The following is a 21,862-nucleotide window of genomic DNA, read 5'->3' on the forward strand; positions in this document are numbered from 1 at the left end:
TCTAAAAGGGGGAGACAGAGAACAAAACCAAACATACTAACAAAATAAAATAAATAGAATAGATATGTACAAGTAAAATAAATACATAAATAAATAGAGTAATAAAGATGTACAAACATATATACATATATACAGGTATTTATTGAGCGCTTACTGTGTGCAGAGCACTGTACTAAGCGCTTGGGAAGTACAAATTGGCAACAAATAGAGACAGTCCCTACCCAACAGTGGGCTCACAGTCTAAAAGGGGGAGACAGAGAACAAAACCAAACATACTAACAAAATAAAATAGAATAGATACGTACAAGTAAAATAAATAAATAAATAAATAGACTAATAAATATGTGCAAACATATATACATATATACAGGTATTTATTGAGCGCTTACTGTGTGCAGAGCACTGTACTAAGCGCTTGGGAAGTACAAATTGGCAACATCTAGAGACAGTCCCTACCCAACAGTGGGCTCACAGTCTAGAACTGAAGTCTTGAAGCCCGGAGTGAGGAGTTTTTGCTTGATCATCATCATCAATCATCATCAATCGTATTTATTGAGCGCTTACTATGTGCAGAGCACTGTACTAAGCGCTTGGGAAGTACAAATTGGCAACATCTAGAGACGGTCCCTACCCAACAGCGGGCTCACAGTCTAAAAGGGGGAGACAGAGAACAAAACCAAACACACTAACAAAATAAAATAAATAGAATAGATATGTACAAGTAAAATAAATCAATAAATAAATAGGGTAATAAATATGTACTACGATGCGTAGGTTGACTGGCAGCCACTGGAGATTTTTGAGGAGGGGAGTGACATGCCCACAGCGTTTCTGGACAAAGATGATCCGGGCAGCGGCGTGAAGTATGGATTGAAGTGGGGAGAGACACTTTGAAGGGGGGAAGTGTGATTGTTTGGAGGATTTGAGGAGGGAGGGCATTCCGGGCCAGAGGTAGGACGTGGGCCGGGGGTCGACAGCGGGACAGGCACATTTCCCCCCCCCCCTTCAAAGCCCTACTGAAAGCTCACCTCCTCCAGGTGGCCTTCCCAGACTAAGCCTCCCTTTTCCTCTGCTCCTCCTCCCCCACTGTTGGGCAGGGACTGTCTCTATATGTTGCCAACTTGGACTTCCCAAGCGCTTAGTCCAGTGCTCTGCACACAGTAAGTGCTCAATAAATACGATTGATTGATTGATTTCCATCATCCCCACTCCCTCCCTCTGCTCTACCCCCCGCCCCACTCCACAGCACTCGTGCATATATGTGTACATATTTATAATTCTATTTATTTTATTAATGATGTGTATATATCTATAATTCTATTTATATTGATGCCACTGATGCCCGTTTACTTGTTTCGATGTCTGTTTCCCCCTTTTAGACTGTGAGCCCATTATGGGTGATGATGATGATGATGATGGCATTTATTAAGTGCTTACTATGTGCAAAGCACAGTTCTAAGCGCTGGGGGGGGGATACAAGGTGATCAGGTTGTCCCACGGGGGGCTCACAGTCTTAATCCCCATTTTACAGATGAGGGAACTGAGGCCCAGAGAAGTGAAGTGACTTGCCCGAAGTCACACAGCCGACAAGTGGCGGAGCCAGGATTCGAACCCAGGACCTCTGACTCCCAAGCCCGGGCTCTTTCCACTGAGCCACGCTGCTTCTCCAAGCAGCCTTCCCAGATTAAGCCTCCCTTTTCCTCTGCTCCTCCTCCCCTTTCCATCATCCCCACTCCCTCCCTCTGCTCTTCCCCGCTCCCCACTCCACAGCACTCATGTGTATACGTGTGCATATTTATAATTCTATTTATTTTATTAATAATGTGTATATATCCATAATTCTATTTATATTGATGCCATTGATGCCCGTTTACTTGTTTCGACGTCTGCCTCCCCCTCTTAGACCGTGAGCCCGTTGTGGGCAGGGATTGTCTCTGTTGCTAAATTGGACTTTCCAAGCGCTCAGTACAGCGCTCTGCACACAGTAAGCACTCAATAAATATGATTGATTGAATGAATGAATAAAAATGAGCAACAAACAGATACAATCCCTGCCCACAGAGAGCTTTGAAGCGGAGACGGACAATAATATACCGAAATAAATAAGCAGATTGGACACAGACTCCTTTCCCACTTAGGCCTCACGAATTCCCATTTTACAGATGAGGTCATGGACTCGTGTTGTGTCTGACACGACAGACTCTTGGAAAAGAAAGTCAAAGGGTGAACTCCGTGTCTCTATTTCCTTACTGGTAATTTGTTTCCTCTCTCCTTCTACGTCAGTTCCAAATCCCCTCTCCCCTTTTTTAGTTTTAGATAGCAATAAGGGACAGGATCCGGATCGAATTCCCACCTCTGTATTTTTTTCCAGCGTTCAGTTCAGTGCCCTGCCCCCAGTAAGCACTTAATAAACACCGTGACTACTACGCGCACCGAAAAGTTCAGGGGGAAAATAGAAAGATCGGGGGCTTCACATCATTTTAAATGAGTCACATCATTCTTTAAGCCTCCGCCGCGTCACTGACCTCAAATACAGTACGATATTCTTGAGGGGTTAGGCCCGTGACTAATTGCAAAAAGAAAAATTATAAAGATAAATCTGCGCGTCATAACCACCCAAAGTCACCCAGTGGAAGTGGTATTCTCTTCTGGGGCACGCGACACCCTTCTGAATTAATGCCCTTGTGCTTCAGAATAATAATAATAATGATGATGATGGTATTTGTTAAGCGCTTACTATGTGCAAAGCACTGTTCTAAGCGCTGAGGGGGATACAAGGAAATCAGGTTGTCCCACGGGGGGCTCACAGCCTTAATCCCCATTTTACAGACGAGGGAACTGAGGCTCGGAGAAGTGAAGTGACTTGCCCAAGGTCACAGAGCAGACGTGTGGTGGAGTCGGGATTCGAACGTGGCTCAGCGGAAGGAGCCCGGGCTTTGGAGTCAGAGGTCATGAGTTTGAATCCCAGCTCCGCCACAAGTCTGCTGTGTGACCTTGGGCAAGTCACTTCACTTCTGTTATATTGCTGTGTTGTACTCTTCCGGGCACTTAGTACAGTGCTCTGCACAGAGTAAGTGCTCAATAAATACAAATTCATCTATTCAATCAAATTTATTGAGCATTTAATCTGCGCAAGCCACTTCTCTGAGCCTCAGTTCCCTCATCTGTAAAAATGGGGATGAAGACTGTGAGCCCCACGTGGGACAACTTGATCACGTTGTATCCCCCCCCAGCGCTTAGAACAGTGCTTTGCACATAGTAAGCGCTTAACAAATGCCATTATTATTTGAGAAGCAGCATGGCTCAACGGAAAGAGCCCTGGCTTTGGAGTCAGAGGTCGTGAGTTCAAGTCCCAGCTCCACCCATTGTCAGCTGGGTGACTTTGGGTAAGTCACTTCACTTCTCTGGGCCTCAGTTCCCTCATCTGTAAAATGGGGATGAAGACTGTGAGCCCCCCGTGGGACAACCTGATCACCTTGTAACCTCCCCAGTGCTTAGAACAGTGCTCTGCACATAGTAAGCGCTTAATAAATGCCATCATTATCCCTTTTAGACTGTGAGCCCACTGTTGGGTAGGGACCGTCTCTATATGTTGCCAATTTGTACTTCCCAAGTGCTTAGTCCAGTGCTCTGCACATAGTAAGCGCTCAATAAATACGATTGATGATGATTCATTCATCCGTTCAATCGGATTTATTGAGCGCTTACCGTGTGCAGAGCACTGTACTAAGCGCTTGGAGAGCCCACTGTTGGGTAGGGACTGTCTCTATATGTTGCAAACTTGTACTTCCCAAGCGCTTAGTATAGTGCTCTGCACACAGTAAGCGCTCAATAAATACGACTGATGATGATGATGATGATGGAGAGTACAATTCAGCAATAGAGACAATCCCTGCCCACACCGGGCTTACATTCTAGAAGGAGGGAGACAGACAGCAAAACAAGCAAACGGGCACTTAGCTTCCCAAGTGTTTAGTACAGTGCTCTGCACATAGTAAGCGCTCAATAAATACGATTGATGATGATGATGATGACCTCTGACTTCAAAGCCCATGCTCTTTCCACCGAGCCAGGCTGCTTCTTCACTGGAGGCACAGGGCAAGACTTTGCCGACTGATGCTATCTTGGATTTAAGCGTGCAACCAGAGTGGGGGGAAAAAGATGAAATTGAGTTGAGTCACTGAATTCCATAAAAGCCTATTTTAAAAATCGCTAATTAGCTAGCTGCCGTAGGAGGCCAGCGGCAGCTAAAACGGGTGAGAAGCATCATCATCAATCGTATTTATTGAGCGCTTACTATGTGCAGAGCACTGTACTAGGCGCTTGGGAAGTCCAAATTGGCAACATCTAGAGACAGCCCCTACCCAACGGTGGGCTCACAGTCTCAAAGGGGGAGACAGAGAACAAAACCAAACATACTAACAAAATAAAATAAATTTCATTTTAGAAGCAGCACGGCGGTCTAGTGGCTAGAGACGGGCCCGGGAGACGGAAAGACCCGGGTTCTAATCCCGGCTTCGCCACCTGTCCGCTGTGAGACCTTGGGCGAGGCATTCCACCTCTCCGGGCCTCAGTGACCCCATCTGTAAAATGGGGATTAAGACCGGGAGCCCCACGTGGGACAGGGACTGTGTCCAATCCGATTAATTAATTCATTCTATCGCATTTACTGAGCGCTTACTGTGCGCAGAGCACTGGACTAAGCGCTTGGGAAGTACAAATTGGCAACATCTAGAGACAGTCCCTACCCAACGGTGGGCTCACAGTCTAAAAGGGGGAGACAGAGAACAAAACCAAACATACTAACAAAATAAAATAAATTTCATTTTAGAAGCAGCACGGTCTAGTGGCTAGAGACGGGCCCGGGAGACGGAAAGATCCGGGTTCTAATCCCGGCTCCGCCACCTGTCTGCTGTGAGACCCTGGGCGAGTCATTCCACCTCTCCGGGCCTCAGTGACCCCATCTGTAAAATGGGGATTAAGACCGGGAGCCCCACGTGGGACAGGGGCTGTGTCCAATCTGATTAATTCATTCATTCATTCAGTGTCCAATCTGATTAATTCATTAATTCTATCGCATTTACTGAGCGCTTACTGTGTGCAGAGCACTGTACTAAGCGCTTGGAAAGTACAATTTGGCAACATATAGAGACAATCCCTCCCCAACAATGGGCTCACAGTCTAGAAGGGGGAGACAGACAACAAAACGAAACAAGTAGACAGGTGTCGACAGCATCAAAATAGACAAACAGAATGATCTGATTGCTTTGTATCTAGAGAAGCAGCACGATTCAGTGGAAATCAATCAATCGTATTTATTGAGCGCTTACTATGTGCAGAGCACTGTACTAAGCGCTTAAAGTGGAAAGAGCACGGGCTTTGGAGTCAGAGGTCATGGGTTCAAATCCCGGCTCCACCAATTAATAATAATGATGGCATTTATTAAGCGCTTACTATGTGCAAAGCACTGTTCTAAGCATGGGGGGGATACAAGGCGATCAGGTTGCCCCACGGGAGGCTCACAGTCTTCATCCCCATCTTCCAGATGAGGTAACGGAGGCCCAGGGAAGTGAAGTGACTTGCCCAAAGTCACCCAGCTGACAAGTGGCGGAGCTGGGATCTGAACCCACGACCTGTGACTCCAAAGCCCGGGCTCTTTCCACTGAGCCACGCTGCTTCCGTGTGACTTTGGGCCAGTCACTTAACTTCTCTGGGCCTCAGTTACCTCATCTGTAAAATGGGAATTAAGACTGTGAGCCCCGCCGTGGGACAACCTGATCAACTTGTACCCTCCCCAGCGCTTAGAACAGTGCTTTGCACATAGTAAGTCCTTAATAAATGCCATTATTATTATTATTATTACCCCAGCTCTTAGTATATATAGAGAAGCAGAGTGGCTCAGTGGAAAGAGCCCAGGCTTTGGAGTCAGAGGTAGTGGGTTCAAATCCCGGCTCCGCCACTTGTCGGCTGTGTGACTTTGGGCAAGTTACTTGACTTCTCTGTGCCTCAGTTCCCTCATCTGTAAAATGGGGATTAAGACTGTGAGCCCCACGTGGGACAACCTGATCACCCTGTAACCTCCCCAGCACTTAGAACAGTGCTTTGCACATAGTAAGCGCTTAACAAATACCATCATTATTATTATTATTGTTATTTAGCCACTAGGCCATGCTGCTTCTCTTCTCCCCCACCTACGAAGCAGGGGCAGGAGAAGGCCAAGTGCTCTGGACAGCGTCCTCACAAACATTTTGAAAGCTCATTGATGATAATTAATAATAATGATGGTATTTGTGAAGCGCTGGCACTGTTCTAAACACTGGGATAGACACAGGGTAATCAGGTTGTCCCATATGGGGCTCACAGTCCTAATCCCCCTTTTGCGGATGAGGTAACAGGGACAGAGAAAGCATTTCGAAAGCTCACTGATAATAATTAATTAATAATTAAGCGCTTAGTACAGTGCTCTGCACATAGTAAGTGCTCAATAAACACGATTGATGACAATTAATAATAATGATGGTATTTGTGAAGCGCTTGCACTGTTTTAAACACTGGGATAGACACAGGGCAATCAGGTTGTCCCATATGGGGCTCACTGTCCTAATCTCCATTTTGCAGATGAGGTAACAGGGACAGAGAAAGCGTTTCGAAAGCTCATTGATAATAATTAATAATAATGATGGTATTTGTGAAGCACTTGCACTGTTCTAAACACTGGGATAGACACAGGGTAATCAGGTTGTCCCATATGGGCTTCACAGTCCTAATCCCCCTTTTGCAGATGAGGTAACAGGGACAGAGAAAGCATTTCGAAAGCTCATTGATAATAATTAATAATAATGATGGTATTTGTGAAACGCTTGCACTGTTCTAAACACTGTGATAGACACAGGGTAATCAGGTTGTCCCATACGGGGCTCACAGTCCTAATCCCCCTTTTGCAGATGAGGTAACAGGGACAGAGAAAGCATTTCGAAAGCTCATTGATAATAATTAATAATAATGATGGTATTTGTGAAGCGCTTGCACTGTTCTAAACACTGGGATAGACACAGGATAACCAGGTTGTCCCATACGGGGCTCACAGTCCTAATCCCCCTTTTGCAGATGAGGTAACAGGGACAGAGAAAGCATTTCGAAAGCTCATTGATAATAATTAATTAATAATTAAGCGCTTAGTACAGTGCTCTGCACATAGTAAGCGCTCAATAAATACGATTGATGATAATTAATAATAATGATGGTATTTGTGAAGCGCCTGCACTGTTCTAAACACTGGGATAGACACAGGGTAATCAGGTTGTCCCATATGGGGCTCACAGTCCTAATCCCCCTTTTGCAGATGAGGTAACAGGGACAGAGAAAGCATTTCGAAAGCTCATTGATAATAATTAATAATAATGATGGTATTTGTGAAGCGCTTGCACTGTTCTAAACACTGGGATAGACACAGGGTAACCAGGTTGTCCCATATGGGGCTCACAGTCCTAATCCCCCTTTTGCAGATGAGGTAACAGGGACAGAGAAAGCATTTCGAAAGCTCATTGATAATAATTAATTAATAATTAAGCGCTTAGTACAGTGCTCTGCACATAGTAAGTGCTCAATAAATACGATTGATGATAATTAATAATAATGATGGTATTTGTGAAGCGCCTGCACTGTTCTAAACACTGGGATAGACACAGGGTAATCAGGTTGGTCCCACATGGGGCTCACAGTCCTAATCCCCCTTTTGCGGATGAGGTAACAGGGACAGAGAAAGCATTTTGAAAGCTCATTGATAATAATTAATAATAATGATGGTATTTGTGAAGCGCTTGCACTGTTCTAAACACTGGGATAGACACAGGGTAACCAGGTTGTCCCATATGGGGCTCACAGTCCTAATCCCCATTTTGCAGTTGAGGTAACAGGGACAGAGAAAGAATTTCGAAAGCTCATTGATAATAATTAATTAATAATTAAGCGCTTAGTACAGTGCTCTGCACATAGTAAGTGCTCAATAAACACGATTGATGATAATTAATAATAATGATGGTATTTGTGAAGCGCTTGCACTGTTCTAAACACTGGGATAGACACAGGGAAATCAGGTTGTCCCATATGGGGCTCACAGTCCTAATCCCCCTTTTGCGGATGAGGTAACAGGGACAGAGAAAGCATTTTGAAAGCTCATTGATAATAATTAATAATAATGATGGTATTTGTGAAGCGCTTGCACTGTTCTAAACACTGGGATAGACACAGGGTAACCAGGTTGTCCCATATGGGGCTCACAGTCCTAATCCCCATTTTGCAGTTGAGGTAACAGGGACAGAGAAAGAATTTCGAAAGCTCATTGATAATAATTAATTAATAATTAAGCGCTTAGTACAGTGCTCTGCACATAGTAAGTGCTCAATAAACACGATTGATGATAATTAATAATAATGATGGTATTTGTGAAGCGCTTGCACTGTTCTAAACACTGGGATAGACACAGGGAAATCAGGTTGTCCCATATGGGGCTCACAGTCCTAATCCCCCTTTTGCGGATGAGGTAACAGGGACAGAGAAAGCATTTTGAAAGCTCATTGATAATAATTAATAATAATGATGGTATTTGTGAAGCGCTTGCACTGTTCTAAACACTGGGATAGACACAGGGTAACCAGGTTGTCCCATATGGGGCTCACAGTCCTAATCCCCCTTTTGCAGATGAGGTAACAGGGACAGAGAAAGCATTTCGAAAGCTCATTGATAATAATTAATTAATAATTAAGCGCTTAGTACAGTGCTCTGCACATAGTAAGTGCTCAATAAATACGATTGATGATAATTAATAATAATGATGGTATTTGTGAAGCGCCTGCACTGTTCTAAACACTGGGATAGACACAGGGTAATCAGGTTGGTCCCACATGGGGCTCACAGTCCTAATCCCCCTTTTGCGGATGAGGTAACAGGGGCAGAGAAAGCATTTCGAAAGCTCATTGATAATAATTAATAATAATGATGGTATCTGTGAAGCGCTTGCACTGTTCTAAACACTGGGATAGACACAGGGTAATCAGGTTGTCCTATATGGGGCTCACAGTCGTAATCCCCCTTTTGCGGATGAGGTAACAGGGACAGAGAAAGCATTTCGAAAGCTCATTGATAATAATTAATACTAATGATGGTATTTGTGAAGCGCTTGCACTGTTCTAAACACTGGGATAGACACAGGGTAATCAGGTTGTCCCGTACGGGGCTCACAGTCCTAATCCCCCTTTTGCAGATGAGGTAACAGGGACAGAGAAAGCATTTCGAAAGCTCATTGATAATAATTAATAATAATAATGGTATTTGTGAAATGCTTGCACTGTTCTAAACACTGTGATAGACACAGGGTAATCAGGTTGTCCCATATGGGGCTCACAGTCCTAATCCCCATTTTGCAGATGAGGGAACAGGGACAGAGAAAGCATTTCGAAAGCTCATTGATAATAATTAATTAATAATTAAATGCTTAGTACAGTGCTCTGCACATAGTAAGTGCTCAATAAATACGATTGATGATAATTAATAATAATGATGGTATTTGTGAAGCACCTGCACTGTTCTAAACACTGGGATAGACACAGGGTAATCAGGTTGTCCCATACGGGGCTCACAGTCCTAATCCCCCTTTTGCAGATGAGGTAACAGGGACAGAGAAAGCATTTTGAAAGCTCATTGATAATAATTAATAATAATGATGGTATTTGTGAAGCGCTTGCACTGTTCTAAACACTGGGATAGGCACAGGGTAATCAGGTTGTCCCATATGGGGCTCACAGTCCTAATCCCCCTTTTGCAGATGAGGTAACAGGGACAGAGAAAGCATTTTGAAAGCTCATTGATAATAATTAATAATAATGATGGTATTTGTGAAGCACTTGCACTGTTCTAAACACTGGGATAGACACAGGGTAATCAGGTTGTCCCATATGGGGCTCACAGTCCTAATCCCCCTTTTGCGGATGAGGTAACAGGGACAGAGAAAGCATTTCGAAAGCTCATTGATAATAATTAATTAATAATTAAACGCTTAGTACAGTGCTCTGCACATAGTAAGTGCTCAATAAATACGATTGATGATAATTAATAATAATGATGGTATTTGTGAAGCACCTGCACTGTTCTAAACACTGGGATAGACACAGGGTAATCAGGTTGGTCCCACATGGGGCTCACAGTCCTAATCCCCCTTTTGCGGATGAGGTAACAGGGGCAGAGAAAGCATTTCGAAAGCTCATTGATAATAATTAATAATAATGATGGTATTTGTGAAGCGCTTGCACTGTTCTAAACACTGGGATAGACACGGGGTAATCAGGTTGTCCCATACGGGGCTCACAGTCCTAATCCCCCTTTTGCGGATGAGGTAACAAGGACAGAGAAAGCATTTCGAAAGCTCATTGATAATAATTAATAATAATGATGGTATTTGTGAAGCGCTTGCACTGTTCTAAACACTGGGATAGACACAGGATAACCAGGTTGTCCCATATGGGGCTCACAGTCCTAATCCCCCTTTTGCAGATGAGGTAACAGGGGCAGAGAAGTGAAGTGACTCGCCTAAGGTCACACAGTAGACAAGTGGCGGACCCGTGACCTCCGACTCCCAAGCCCGGGCTCTTTCCACCAACCAATCAATCAATCAATCAATTTATTGAGCGCTTACTGTGTGCAGAGCACTGGAATAAGCGCTCGGGAAGTCCCAGGCCACGCTGCTTCTCATTTCACCCGAGAATCACAAAATGGCTGCTCTGAAAAACAACCTCAGGAGGACGGGGTCAAAAGGGACTGGATTTTCCCCCTTCCCAGAAAAGGAATGAGGAAAAAAGACGGTGGAAGCACCCCCTCTGCCTCAAGCCTCCGACACGCGGGCCCTTCTAAATCTCCCTGGCTTTGTTCCCCTCATTTTCCCTCCGATTGGCCCCAGAATAGCGTTCCGGAAGGTTGGTTATTTTCGTCAACGATTTACGCTGGGCGAAACTTGGACGCCCCGCACACAAAAGCTACTCAAAAGGATACGGCTTCCCAGGCCTGCCGCGTGGTAATCGGTCTGACATTAAGGGATTATATACTTCCCATTTTAGTTGAGTAATAAATAGAGTTTAAAGGCCGAGGGGAGGGTCAGAGTCGGCTAACTAAAGGATGCTCTCCCCTGAGCAAAATACGGGTAGAAGAGGCGCGACCAGACATCAACCGACTGTCTCCATCGGGGTTACCATGGTAACCCCATCCCTTGGGATCCGGCCATGTGGATAGGGAGCTTCAGACCCGGGGATGGCAAGAATTGCTGGCAGGCAGATAAATTTCAGTGGCCTTCATCCCTTGTACGCATTGCGAGGACAATCCATCTCCCGGGCGAAAACGTATCTTTCGAGCGAGACTCGCCGAATAGGGCAATAAAGCACCGAGGCCGGGGTCATTACAGTACAACTATGGTTGTACATATTTATTACTCTATTTATTTATTTATTTATTTATTTTACTTGTACATTTCTATCCTATTTATTTTATTTTGTTGGTATGTTTGGTTCTGTTCTCTGTCTCCCCCTTTTAGACTGTGAGCCCACTGTTGGGTAGGGACTGTCTCTATGTGTTGCCAATTTGTACTTCCCAAGCGCTTAATACAGTGCTCTGAACATAGTAAGCGCTCAATAAATACGATTGATTGATTGATTGATTACAGTCCATTTACCGCCACCGAACATTCGTATCGGACCCGATAATTGTCCGCCGGCCTGTCCGTCTCCCTCTCATCCCCTGCTTTGTCCCCCGGCCCCCTCCTTCGCGGAGCAGAAAGGAGTATTTGTGTAATTAATTGGCCACTTCCTCAACCCTCCAGTGCCTACTGATATAAAAAGAACTGTCAGACTTGCCACCTAGATCGGAATTTGAGAAGAAGCGCGCGTCTTGAATGCTAACGAGCGGACTTTTAACATCCCTTCAAGGGAAGGTGAAACAATTTGAGAAGCGGCTGTGGCCTAGTCGATGGGGCCCGGGCTTGGGTGATGGAGGAAACCTCTCCCCCTCATCCCCCTCTCCATCCCCCCCACCTTACCTCCTTCCCTTCCCCACAGGACCTGTATATATGTATATATGTTTGTACAGATTTATTACTCTATTTTACTTGTACATATCTATTCTATTTATTTTATTTTGTTAGTATGTTTGGTTTTGTTCTCTGTCTCCCCCTTCTAGACTGTGAGCCCACTGTTGGGTAGGGACTGTCTCTATATGTTGCCACCTTATACTTCCCAAGCACTTAGTACAGTGCTCGGCACACAGTAAGCCCTCAATAAATACAATTGATTGATTGATTGATTGATCCCGGCCCTGCCACTCGTCTGACGTGTGACCTTACCTCCTTCCCTTCCCCACAGGACCTGTATATATGTATATATGTTTGTACAGATTTATTACTCTATTTATTTATTTATTTATTTTACTTATACATATCTATTCTATTTATTTTATTTTGTTAGTATGTTTGGTTTTGTTCTCTGTCTCCCCCTTCTAGACTGTGAGCCCACTGCTGGGTACGGACTGTATATGTTGCCACCTTATACTTCCCAAGCGCTTAGTACAGTGCTCTGCACACAGTAAGCGCTCAATAAATATGATTGATTGATTGATTGATTGATTGATCCCGGCTCTGCCACTCGTCTGACGTGTGACCTGGGGAGAGTCGCTTTGCGTCTCTGTGCCTCGGTTCCCTCATCTGGAAAATGGGAATTATGACCTCAAGCCCCATGTGTCCAATCTGATCAGCTTGTATCTACCCCAGTGCTTAATAATAATAATGATGATGGTATTTGTTAAGCGCTTACTATGTGCAGAGCACTGTTCTAAGCACTGGGGGGGATACAATCAATCAATCAATCAATCAATCGTATTTATTGAGCGCTTACTGTGTGCAGAGCACTGGACTAAGCACTTGGGAAGTACAAGTTGGCAACATATAGAGATGGCCCCTACCCAACAGCGGGCTCACAGTCTAGAAGGGGGAGATGGAGAACAAAACAAAACATATTAACAAAATAAAATAAATAGAATAGATATGTATAAGTAAAATAAATAATACAAGGTGATCAGGTTGAATATATGTATATATGTTTGTACATATTTATTACTCTATTTATTTATTTATTTTACTTGTCCATATCTATTCTATTTATTTTATTTTGTTAGTATGTTTGGTTTTGTTCTCTGTCTCCCCCTTCTAGACTGTGAGCCCACTGTTGGGTAGGGACCGTCTCTATATGTTGCCAATTTGTACTTCCCAAGTGCTTAGTACAGTGCTCTGCACACAGTAAGTGCTCAATAAATACGATTGATTGATTGATTGATTGATTGATCCCGGCCCTGCCACTCGTCTGACGTGTGACCTGGGGAGAATCTCTCTGCGTCTCTGTGCCTCGGTTCCCTCATCTGGAAAATGGGAATTATGACCTCAAGCCCCATGTGTCCAATCTGATCAGCTTGTATCTACCCCAGTGCTTAATAATGTTGCCAACTTGTACTTCCCAAGCGCTTAGTCCAGTGCTCTGCACACAGTAAGCACTCAATAAATATGATTGATTGATTGATTAATAATAATAATAATAGTAATAATAATGATGATGGTATTAGTTAAGCGCTCACTATGTGCAGAGCACTGTTCTAAGCACTGGGGGGGATACAATAAATCAATCAATCGTATTTATTGAGCACTTACTGTGTGCAGAGCACTGTACTAAGCACTTGGGAAGTACAAGTTGGCACGTCGTAGGTGCTTCACAAATACCATTTTTAAACAAAATCAGAATTACAGACCAAAAGGAGAGTATGAGGGATCTGAGTCCAGGTTGGGAGATGGGATTTAATTTGAATATCCTGTCAGACCAGAAAACGCGAGTGAGAATTCACGTTTACACCAATGAACCCTAACATTGGTGATTCTCCCCCTTCCCTACATCCCTTTCCTCCTCCCCATCTCCCCGGCTTTACCTCCTTCCCCTCCCCACAGCACCTGTATATATGTTTGTACAGATTTATTACTCGATTTATTTTACTTGTACATATTTACTATTCTATTTATTTTCTTAATGATGTGCATCTAGCTTTATTTCTATTTATTCTGATGACTTGACACCTGTCCCCATGTTTTGTTTTGTTGTCTGTCTCCCCCTTCTAGACTGTGAGCCCGTTGTTGGGTAGGGACCGTCTCTAGATGTTGCCGACTTGGACTTCCCAAGCGCTTAGTACAGTGCTCTGCACACAGTAAGCGCTCAATAAATACGATTGAATGAATGAATGAATCCCTCTCCCGTCCCTTATTTATTTCTATTAACGTCCGTCTCTCCCTCTAGACCGTAAGCTCGCTGTGGGCAGGGAACATATCGACAAACACTGTTGTATTGTATGAGTCCTTAGTTCAGTGCTCTGCACGCATCAGAGAAGCAGCGTGCCTCAGTGGAAAGAGCCCGGGCTTGGGAGTCGAAGGTCAAGGGTTCGAATCCTGACTCCACCACTTGTCTGCTGTGTGACCTTGGGCAGGCCACTTTAAATTCTCTGTGCCTCAGTTCCCTCATCTGTAAAATGGGGATGAAGACTGTGAGCGCCACGTGGGACAACCTGATCACCTTGTATTCCCCCAGTGCTTAGAACAGTGCTTCACACATAGCAAGCACTTAACAAATTCCATTTATTATTATTATTATTATTATTATTATTAAGCGCTCCATAAATACGATCGATCGATCGCTCGATTCCCCCCGGCACAGGTTTGGTTGGGTCGAGGTCTCTACTAGAGAAGCAGCGTGGCTCAGTGGAAAGAGCCCGGGCTTTGGAGTCAGAGGTCACGGGTTCGCCAATTGTCAGCTGTGTGACTTTGGGCAAGCCACTTCACCTCTCTGTGCCTCCGTTACCTCATCTGTAAAATGGGGATGAAGACTGGGAGCCCCCCCCGTGGGACAACCTGATCGCCTTGTAACCTCCCCAGCGCTTAGAACAGTGCTTTGTACATACTGAGCGTTTAATAAATGCCATTATTGTTATTATTATTATTATTATTATTACTAAATCAGCAGGGCAGACGGCTACTGTTTGAGCCGCATTCCTCAGTACAGTGGTCCGTTCTCGAGGATTCCCCTGAGGGGATTCAAACTCTGAGAGGCCCTCCTAGCCGAGCAAGCAACAACACGCTATTAATTGTTCATCTTTCTCCATGGCTTTAGCTAATAGAAACCACATCTGCAAAGAGCAATCTTAATCAATCAATCGTATTTATTGAGCGCTTACTGTGTGCAGAGCACTGTATTAAGCGCTTGGGAAGTACAAGTTGGCAACATATAGAGACAGTCCCTACCCAACAGTGGGCTAAGCCTCCGGGCTTCGTCAAACCTTTGAATTCTGACCCCTGAACCCTCTTCGAAACCCCCAAAGGAGCTTTAATCCAGCATGGGAGCCCACCTGCTCAGGAACAGGCCGCTAAAAGGGAGAGCTGGAGAGTATTATATTTATTTTATTTGCACATATTTCTTCTATTTATTTTATTTTGTTAGTACGTTTGGTTTTGTTCTCTGTCTTTCCCCTTTTAGACTGTGAGCCCGCTGTTGGGTAGGGACTGTCTCTATCATCATCATCATCATCAATCGTATTTATTGAGCGCTTACTATGTGCAGAGCACTGTACTAAGCGCTTGGGAAGTACAAATTGGCAACACAAAGCTCTATGTGTTGCCAATTTGTACTTCCCAAGCGCTTAGTACAGTGCTCTGCACATAGTAAGCGCTCAATAAATACGATTGATGATGATGATGATGATGATGATGAAGGGATCCATCGGAGTTGTTTAGCCCCGGGAAGAGGAGGATGAGAGGTGACTGAATGAAGGCTTTCAAGTCTCTGAAGGGCTTGCAAGAGGCTTGGACACTAAACAGTTGTTCTCCATGCCGGAGGACCCTAGGGGAAACGGATTTATTCCGCAACAACAACAGAAAGTCTGTTAGGCCTCCGGGAAAGACTCGATCTTCCCGGGCCTTAACCACCAACGGCCTTAGCTGGAGGGTCTACTTTGCTTTTTCTTAAAATAGCATTTATTAGGCGCTTACTATTCATCCAGTCAGTCGTATTTATTGAGCGCTTACTGTGTGCAGTCGTCTAGATTGTGAGCCCGCCGTTGGGGAGGGACCGTCTCTAGATGTTCAGTCAATCAATCAATCAATCAATCAATCAGTCGTATTTATTGAGCGCGTACTGTGAGAGCTCACCTCCTCCAGGAGGCCTTCCCAGACTGAGCCCCTTCCTTCCTCTCCCTCTCGTCCCCCTCTCCATACCCCCCATCTTACCTCCTTCCCTTCCCCATACATATATATAATATATAATATAATAATATAATAATATAATATATAATATAATAAAGCATAATATAGCATAATAATATAATACAATACAATATAATATAACATAATACAATATAACATAATATAAAACATAATATAATAAAATATAACATAACATAATATAATATAATAATATAATATAACATAATAATATAATATAATATATAAAAATATATATTTATACGTATTTATTACTCTATTTATTTATTTATTTATTTTACTTGTACATATCTATTCTATTTTATCTTGTTAGCATGTTTGGTTTTGTTCTCTGTTTCCCCCTTTTAGACTGTGAGCCCACTGTTGGGTAGGGACCGTCTCTCTATGTTGCCAACTTGGACTTCCCAAGCGCTTAGTCCAGTGCTCTGCACACAGTAAGCGCTCAATAAATACGATTGTTTGATTGATTGATTGATTGATTCTAGATTGTGAGCCCACTGTTGGGTAGGGACCGTCTCTAGATGTTCAATCAATCAGTATCAATCAATCGTATTTATTGAGCGCTTACTGTGTGCAGAGCACTGCACTAATCAATCAATCAATCAATTGTATTTATTGAGCGCTTACTGCGTGCAGAGCACTGGACTAAGCGCTTGAGAAGTCCAAGCTGGCAACACCTAGAGACAGTCCCTACCGAACAGTGGGCTCACAGTCTAGAAAGGGGAGACAGAGAACAAAACCAAACATATTAACAGAATAAAATGAATAGAATAAATATGTACAAGTAAAATAAATAAATAGAGAATAAATGAATAAATAGAGAATAAATAAATAAATAGAGGTCGTGGGTTCAAATCCCTGCTCCGCCACTTAGCTGTGTGACTTTGGGCAAGTCACTTCAGTTCTCCGGGCCTCAGTTCCCTCACTTCTAGACTGTGAGCCCGCTGTTGGGTAGGGACCGTCTCTATATGTCGCCAACTTGTACTTCCCAAGCGCTTAGTACAATGCTCTGCACACAGTAAGTGCTCAATAAATACGATTGAATGAATGAATCTGTAAAATTCCTCCTCCCCCCTCCATCCCCCCGCCTTACCTCCTTCCCTTCCCCACAGCTCCTGTATATATGTATATATGTTTGTACGTATTTATTACTCTATCTATTTATTTATTTTACTTGTACGTATCTATTCTATTTATTTTATTTTGTTAATATGTTTCGTTTTGTTCTCTGTCTCTCCCTTCTAGCCTGTGAGCCCGCCGTTGGGTAGGGACCGTCTCTGTGTGTTGCCAACTTGGACTTCCCAAGCGCTTAGTCCAGTGCTCTGCACACAGTAAGCGCTCAATAAATACGATTGATTGATTGATTGATAAAATGGGGATGAAGACTGTGAGCTCCACGTGGGACAACCTGATTACCTTGTATCTACCCCAGCGCTCAGAACGGTGCTTGGTACATAGTAAGCGCTTAACAAATACCAACATTATTATTATTATTATTATTAATAAAAAATTCCATCATTCACAGTGTTTGGCATGTAGTAAGCGCTTAACAAATACTATCATTATTAGAGAAGCAGCGTGGCTCAGTGGAAAGAGCACGGGCTTTGGAGTCAGAGGTCATGGGTTCGAGTCCCGGCTCCGCCACATGTCTGCTGTGTGACCTTGGGTAAGTCACTTCACTTCTCGGAGCCTCAGTTACCTCATCTGTAAAATAATGTTGGCATTTGTTAAGCGCTTACTATGTGCAAAGCACTGTTCTAAGAGCTGGGGGGGGATACAAAGTGATCAGGTTGTCCCATGTGGGGTTCACAGTCTTAATCATCATCATCATCATCATCAATCGTATTTATTGAGCACTTACTATGTGCAGAGCACTGTACTAAGCGCTTGGGAAGTACAAATTGGTAACATCTAGAGACAGTCCCTACTCAACAGTGGGCTCACAGTCTAAAAGGGGGAGACAGAGAACAAAACCAAACATACTAACAAAATAAAATAAATAGAATAGATATGGACAAGTAAAATAAATGAATATGTACAAACATATATACATCTATACAGGTGCTGTGGGGAAGGGAAGGAGGTAAGATGGGGGGATGGAGAGGGGGACGAGGGGGAGAGGAAGGAAGGGGCTGAGTGTGGGAAGGCCTCCTGGAGGAGGTGAGCTCTCAATAGGGCCTTGAAGGGAGGAAGAGAGCTAGCTTGGCGGAAGGGCAGAGGGATTGGGGGCATTCCAGGCCCAGGGGCCTCAGTTCCCTCATCTGTAAATCAATCAATCGTATTTATTGAGCGCTTACTATGTGCAGAGCACTGTACTAAGCGCTTGGCAAGTACAAATGGGCAACACATAGAGACAGTCCCTACCCAGCAGTGGGCTCACAGTCTAAAAGGGGGAGACAGAGCACAGAACCAAACATACCAACAAAATAAAATAAATAGGATAGAAATGTACAAGTAAAATAAATAAATAAATAAATAGAGTAATAAATATGTACAACCATAATAAATATGTACAACCATAAAATGGGGATGATGACTGTAAGCCCCACGTGGGACAACCTGATCACCTTGGATCCCCCACCCCGGCACTTAGAACAGTGCTTGGCACATAGTAAGCGCTTAACAAATGCCGTCATTATTATTATTATTATATTATTATGATTCATCCACCCGTTCACGCATTCAGTCAATCATTTACTCCCATCGCAAGAGTGGGGAGGCCTCTGGGAGTCCCCGTCCCGGTACTTACGTTGTAGAGGGGGATGGTCTTCATCACTTTGTACTGCTTAGTGGGGTCCATCTTATAAAGGTGACGGTCAGTCACAAAAATGGCTCTGTCTTCCACTTTATTGAATCGATTGACCTAGAACAAAGTGGAGGGATTTTGTTATCGCTCCGGCCTTGGTTTCCACGGAGGCGGGGCAAAGTGGGAGACCATCAGTGGCTCCTTCTGCGTCCTCTACGCACGCGGATCTGTGACCTTTGGGCATTATGTTGCCAACTTGGACTTCCCAAGCGCTTAGTCCAGTGCTCTGCACACAGTAAGCGCTCAATAAAGACGACTGAATGAATGAATGAATGAATCTCACCTCCTCCAGGAGGCCTTCCCAGACTGAGCCTCCTCCTTCCTCTCCCCCCCGCCTTACCTCCTTCCCTTCCCCACAGCACCTGTATATATGTATATATGTTTGTACGGATTTATTACTCTATTTATTTTACTTGTACATATCTATTCTATTTATTTTATTTTGTTAGTATGTTTGGTTTTGTTCTCCGTCTCCCCCTTCTAGACTGTGAGCCCACTGTTGGGTAGGGACCGTCTCTAGATGTTGCCAACTTGGACTTCCTAAGCGCTTAGTCCAGTGCTCTGCACACAGTAAGCGCTCAATAAAGATGATTGAATGAATGAATCTGATAGTCTCTATTACTATTATTACTCCATTTATTTATTTTACTTGTACATATCTATTCTATTTATTTTATTTTGTTAATATGTTTTGTTTTGTTCTCCGTGTCCCCCTTCTAGCCTGTGAACCCGCTGTTGGGTAGGGACCGTCTCTAGATGTTGCCAACTTGGACTTCCCAAGCGCTTAGTCCAGTGCTCTGCACACAGTAAGCGCTCAATAAAGACGATTGAATGAATGGATCTGATAGCCTCTATTACTATTATTACTCCATTTATTTATTTATTGTACTTGTACATATCTATTCTATTTATTTTATTTTGTTAATATGTTTTGTTTTGTTCTCTTTCTCCCCCTTCTAGACTGTGAGCCTGCTGTTGGGTAGGGACGGTCTCTATATGTTGCCAACTTGGACTTCCCAAGCGCTTAGTCCAGTGCTCTGCACACAGTAAGCGCTCAATCAATACGATTGATTGATTGATTGAGTGAATGAATGAATCCAGCATTTTCGCTCCTTGGAAAAGGAGGAAATTGGAAGCAGGGAAGGTGAGGACCTGGTCTCCTTTTGGGACTCTACCGATGCCCCTTTTTTCCTTCCCCCCTCCGATTACTGTTTCTCCTTCCCCAACTTTTTCAATTCCCTTCCTCCGAAGGGCCCTTCGCTCCTTCTTTCTCCCTTCATGAAGCTACATGTTCCTCCAGTTAAAAAGTCACCCGCGGCAAACAGAAAAATGGTACGATAAGCAAAGATTTTTTAAAAAAATTCTCCACGCCTGTCACAACATCCAACTTTTCGTGCCGATGTTATCTCTCTCTGAAAATCTCATGGGACGGGGAGCCTGTCATATTTTCTCGCCCCCCTTCTAGACCCTCCCCTTCTATCTCACTTCGATAGCCTGCTGGTTGTGTGACCTTGAGCAAGTCACTTGGCTTCTCTGTGCTTCCGTTTCCTCATCTGTACATATTTATTACTGTTTGTACATATTTATTACTCTATTTATTAATTAATTTATTTTACTTGTACATATCTATTCTATTTATTTTATTTTGTTAGTATGTTTGGTTTTGTTCTCTGTCTCCCCCTTCTAGACTGTGAGCCCACTGCTGGGTAGGGACCGTCTCTATATGTTGCCAACTTGGACTTCCCAAGCGCTTAGTCCAGTGCTCTGCACACAGTAAGCGCTCAATAAATACGATTGATGATGATGATCCGTAACGTGAGGTTTAAATACCAGTTCTCCCTCGTACTTTGAATGTGAATCCAATGAGGGCAAGGCCAATGTTCAACCTGATTATCTTGTTTCTACCTCAGGGCTTAGTACAATGCTTGGCACAAAATAAACCCTTTAGAGACACCACCATTGTGATTATTACAATCCATCCAACACACTATGTTCTTCTAAGGCCAGCCTACTCACTTTACCTAGATCTCATCCATCTCATTGCAGACTTCTTGCCCACACGTCCTCCCCCGGGCCTGGAATGCCCCCATTCCCTCTGCCCATCCGCCCAGCTCGCTCTCTTCCTCCCTTCAAGGCCCTACTGAGAGCTCACCTCCTCCAGGAGGCCTTCCCAGACTGAGCCCCTTCCTTCCTCTCCCCCTCGTCCCCCTCTCCATCCCCCCATCTTACCTCCTTCCCTTCCCCACAGCACCTGTATATATGTATATATGTTTGTACATATTTATCACTCTATTTATTTATTCTACTTGTACATATCTATTTTATTTATTTTATTTTGTTAGTATGTTTGGTTTTGTTCTCTGTCTCCCCCTTTTAGACTGTGAGCCCGCTGTTGGGTAGGGACTGTCTCTATATGTTGCCAGCTTGGACTTCCCAAGTGCTTAGTACAGTGCTCTGCACACAGTAAGCGCTCAATAAATACGATTGATTGATTACCTCCTTCCCTTCCCCACAGCACCTGTATATATGTTTGTACACCTTTATCACTCTATTTATTTATTCTACTTGTACATATCTATTCTATTTATTTTATTTTGTTAGTATGTTTGGTTTTGTTCTCCGTCTCCCCCTTTTAGACTGTGAGCCCACTGTTGGGTAGGGACTGTCTCTATATGCTGCCCACTTGTACTTCCCAAGCGCTTAGTACAGTGCTC

General features: G+C 43.8%; 1 protein-coding gene across 1 annotated transcript in view; it reads right to left on the minus strand.

The window, feature by feature from the left end:
• The window catches only part of MYO1D (myosin ID), a 350,574-nt gene that overhangs the window by 104,142 nt on the left and 224,570 nt on the right, over positions 1-21,862 (minus strand). The window contains 1 exon segment of the mRNA XM_038754744.1: positions 19,092-19,205. Within this exon segment, the coding sequence (XP_038610672.1) occupies positions 19,092-19,205 (114 nt within the window).

The sequence above is a fragment of the Tachyglossus aculeatus genome, chromosome 11 (assembly GCF_015852505.1).
Source record: "Tachyglossus aculeatus isolate mTacAcu1 chromosome 11, mTacAcu1.pri, whole genome shotgun sequence".
NCBI classification, from domain to species: domain Eukaryota; kingdom Metazoa; phylum Chordata; class Mammalia; order Monotremata; family Tachyglossidae; genus Tachyglossus; species Tachyglossus aculeatus.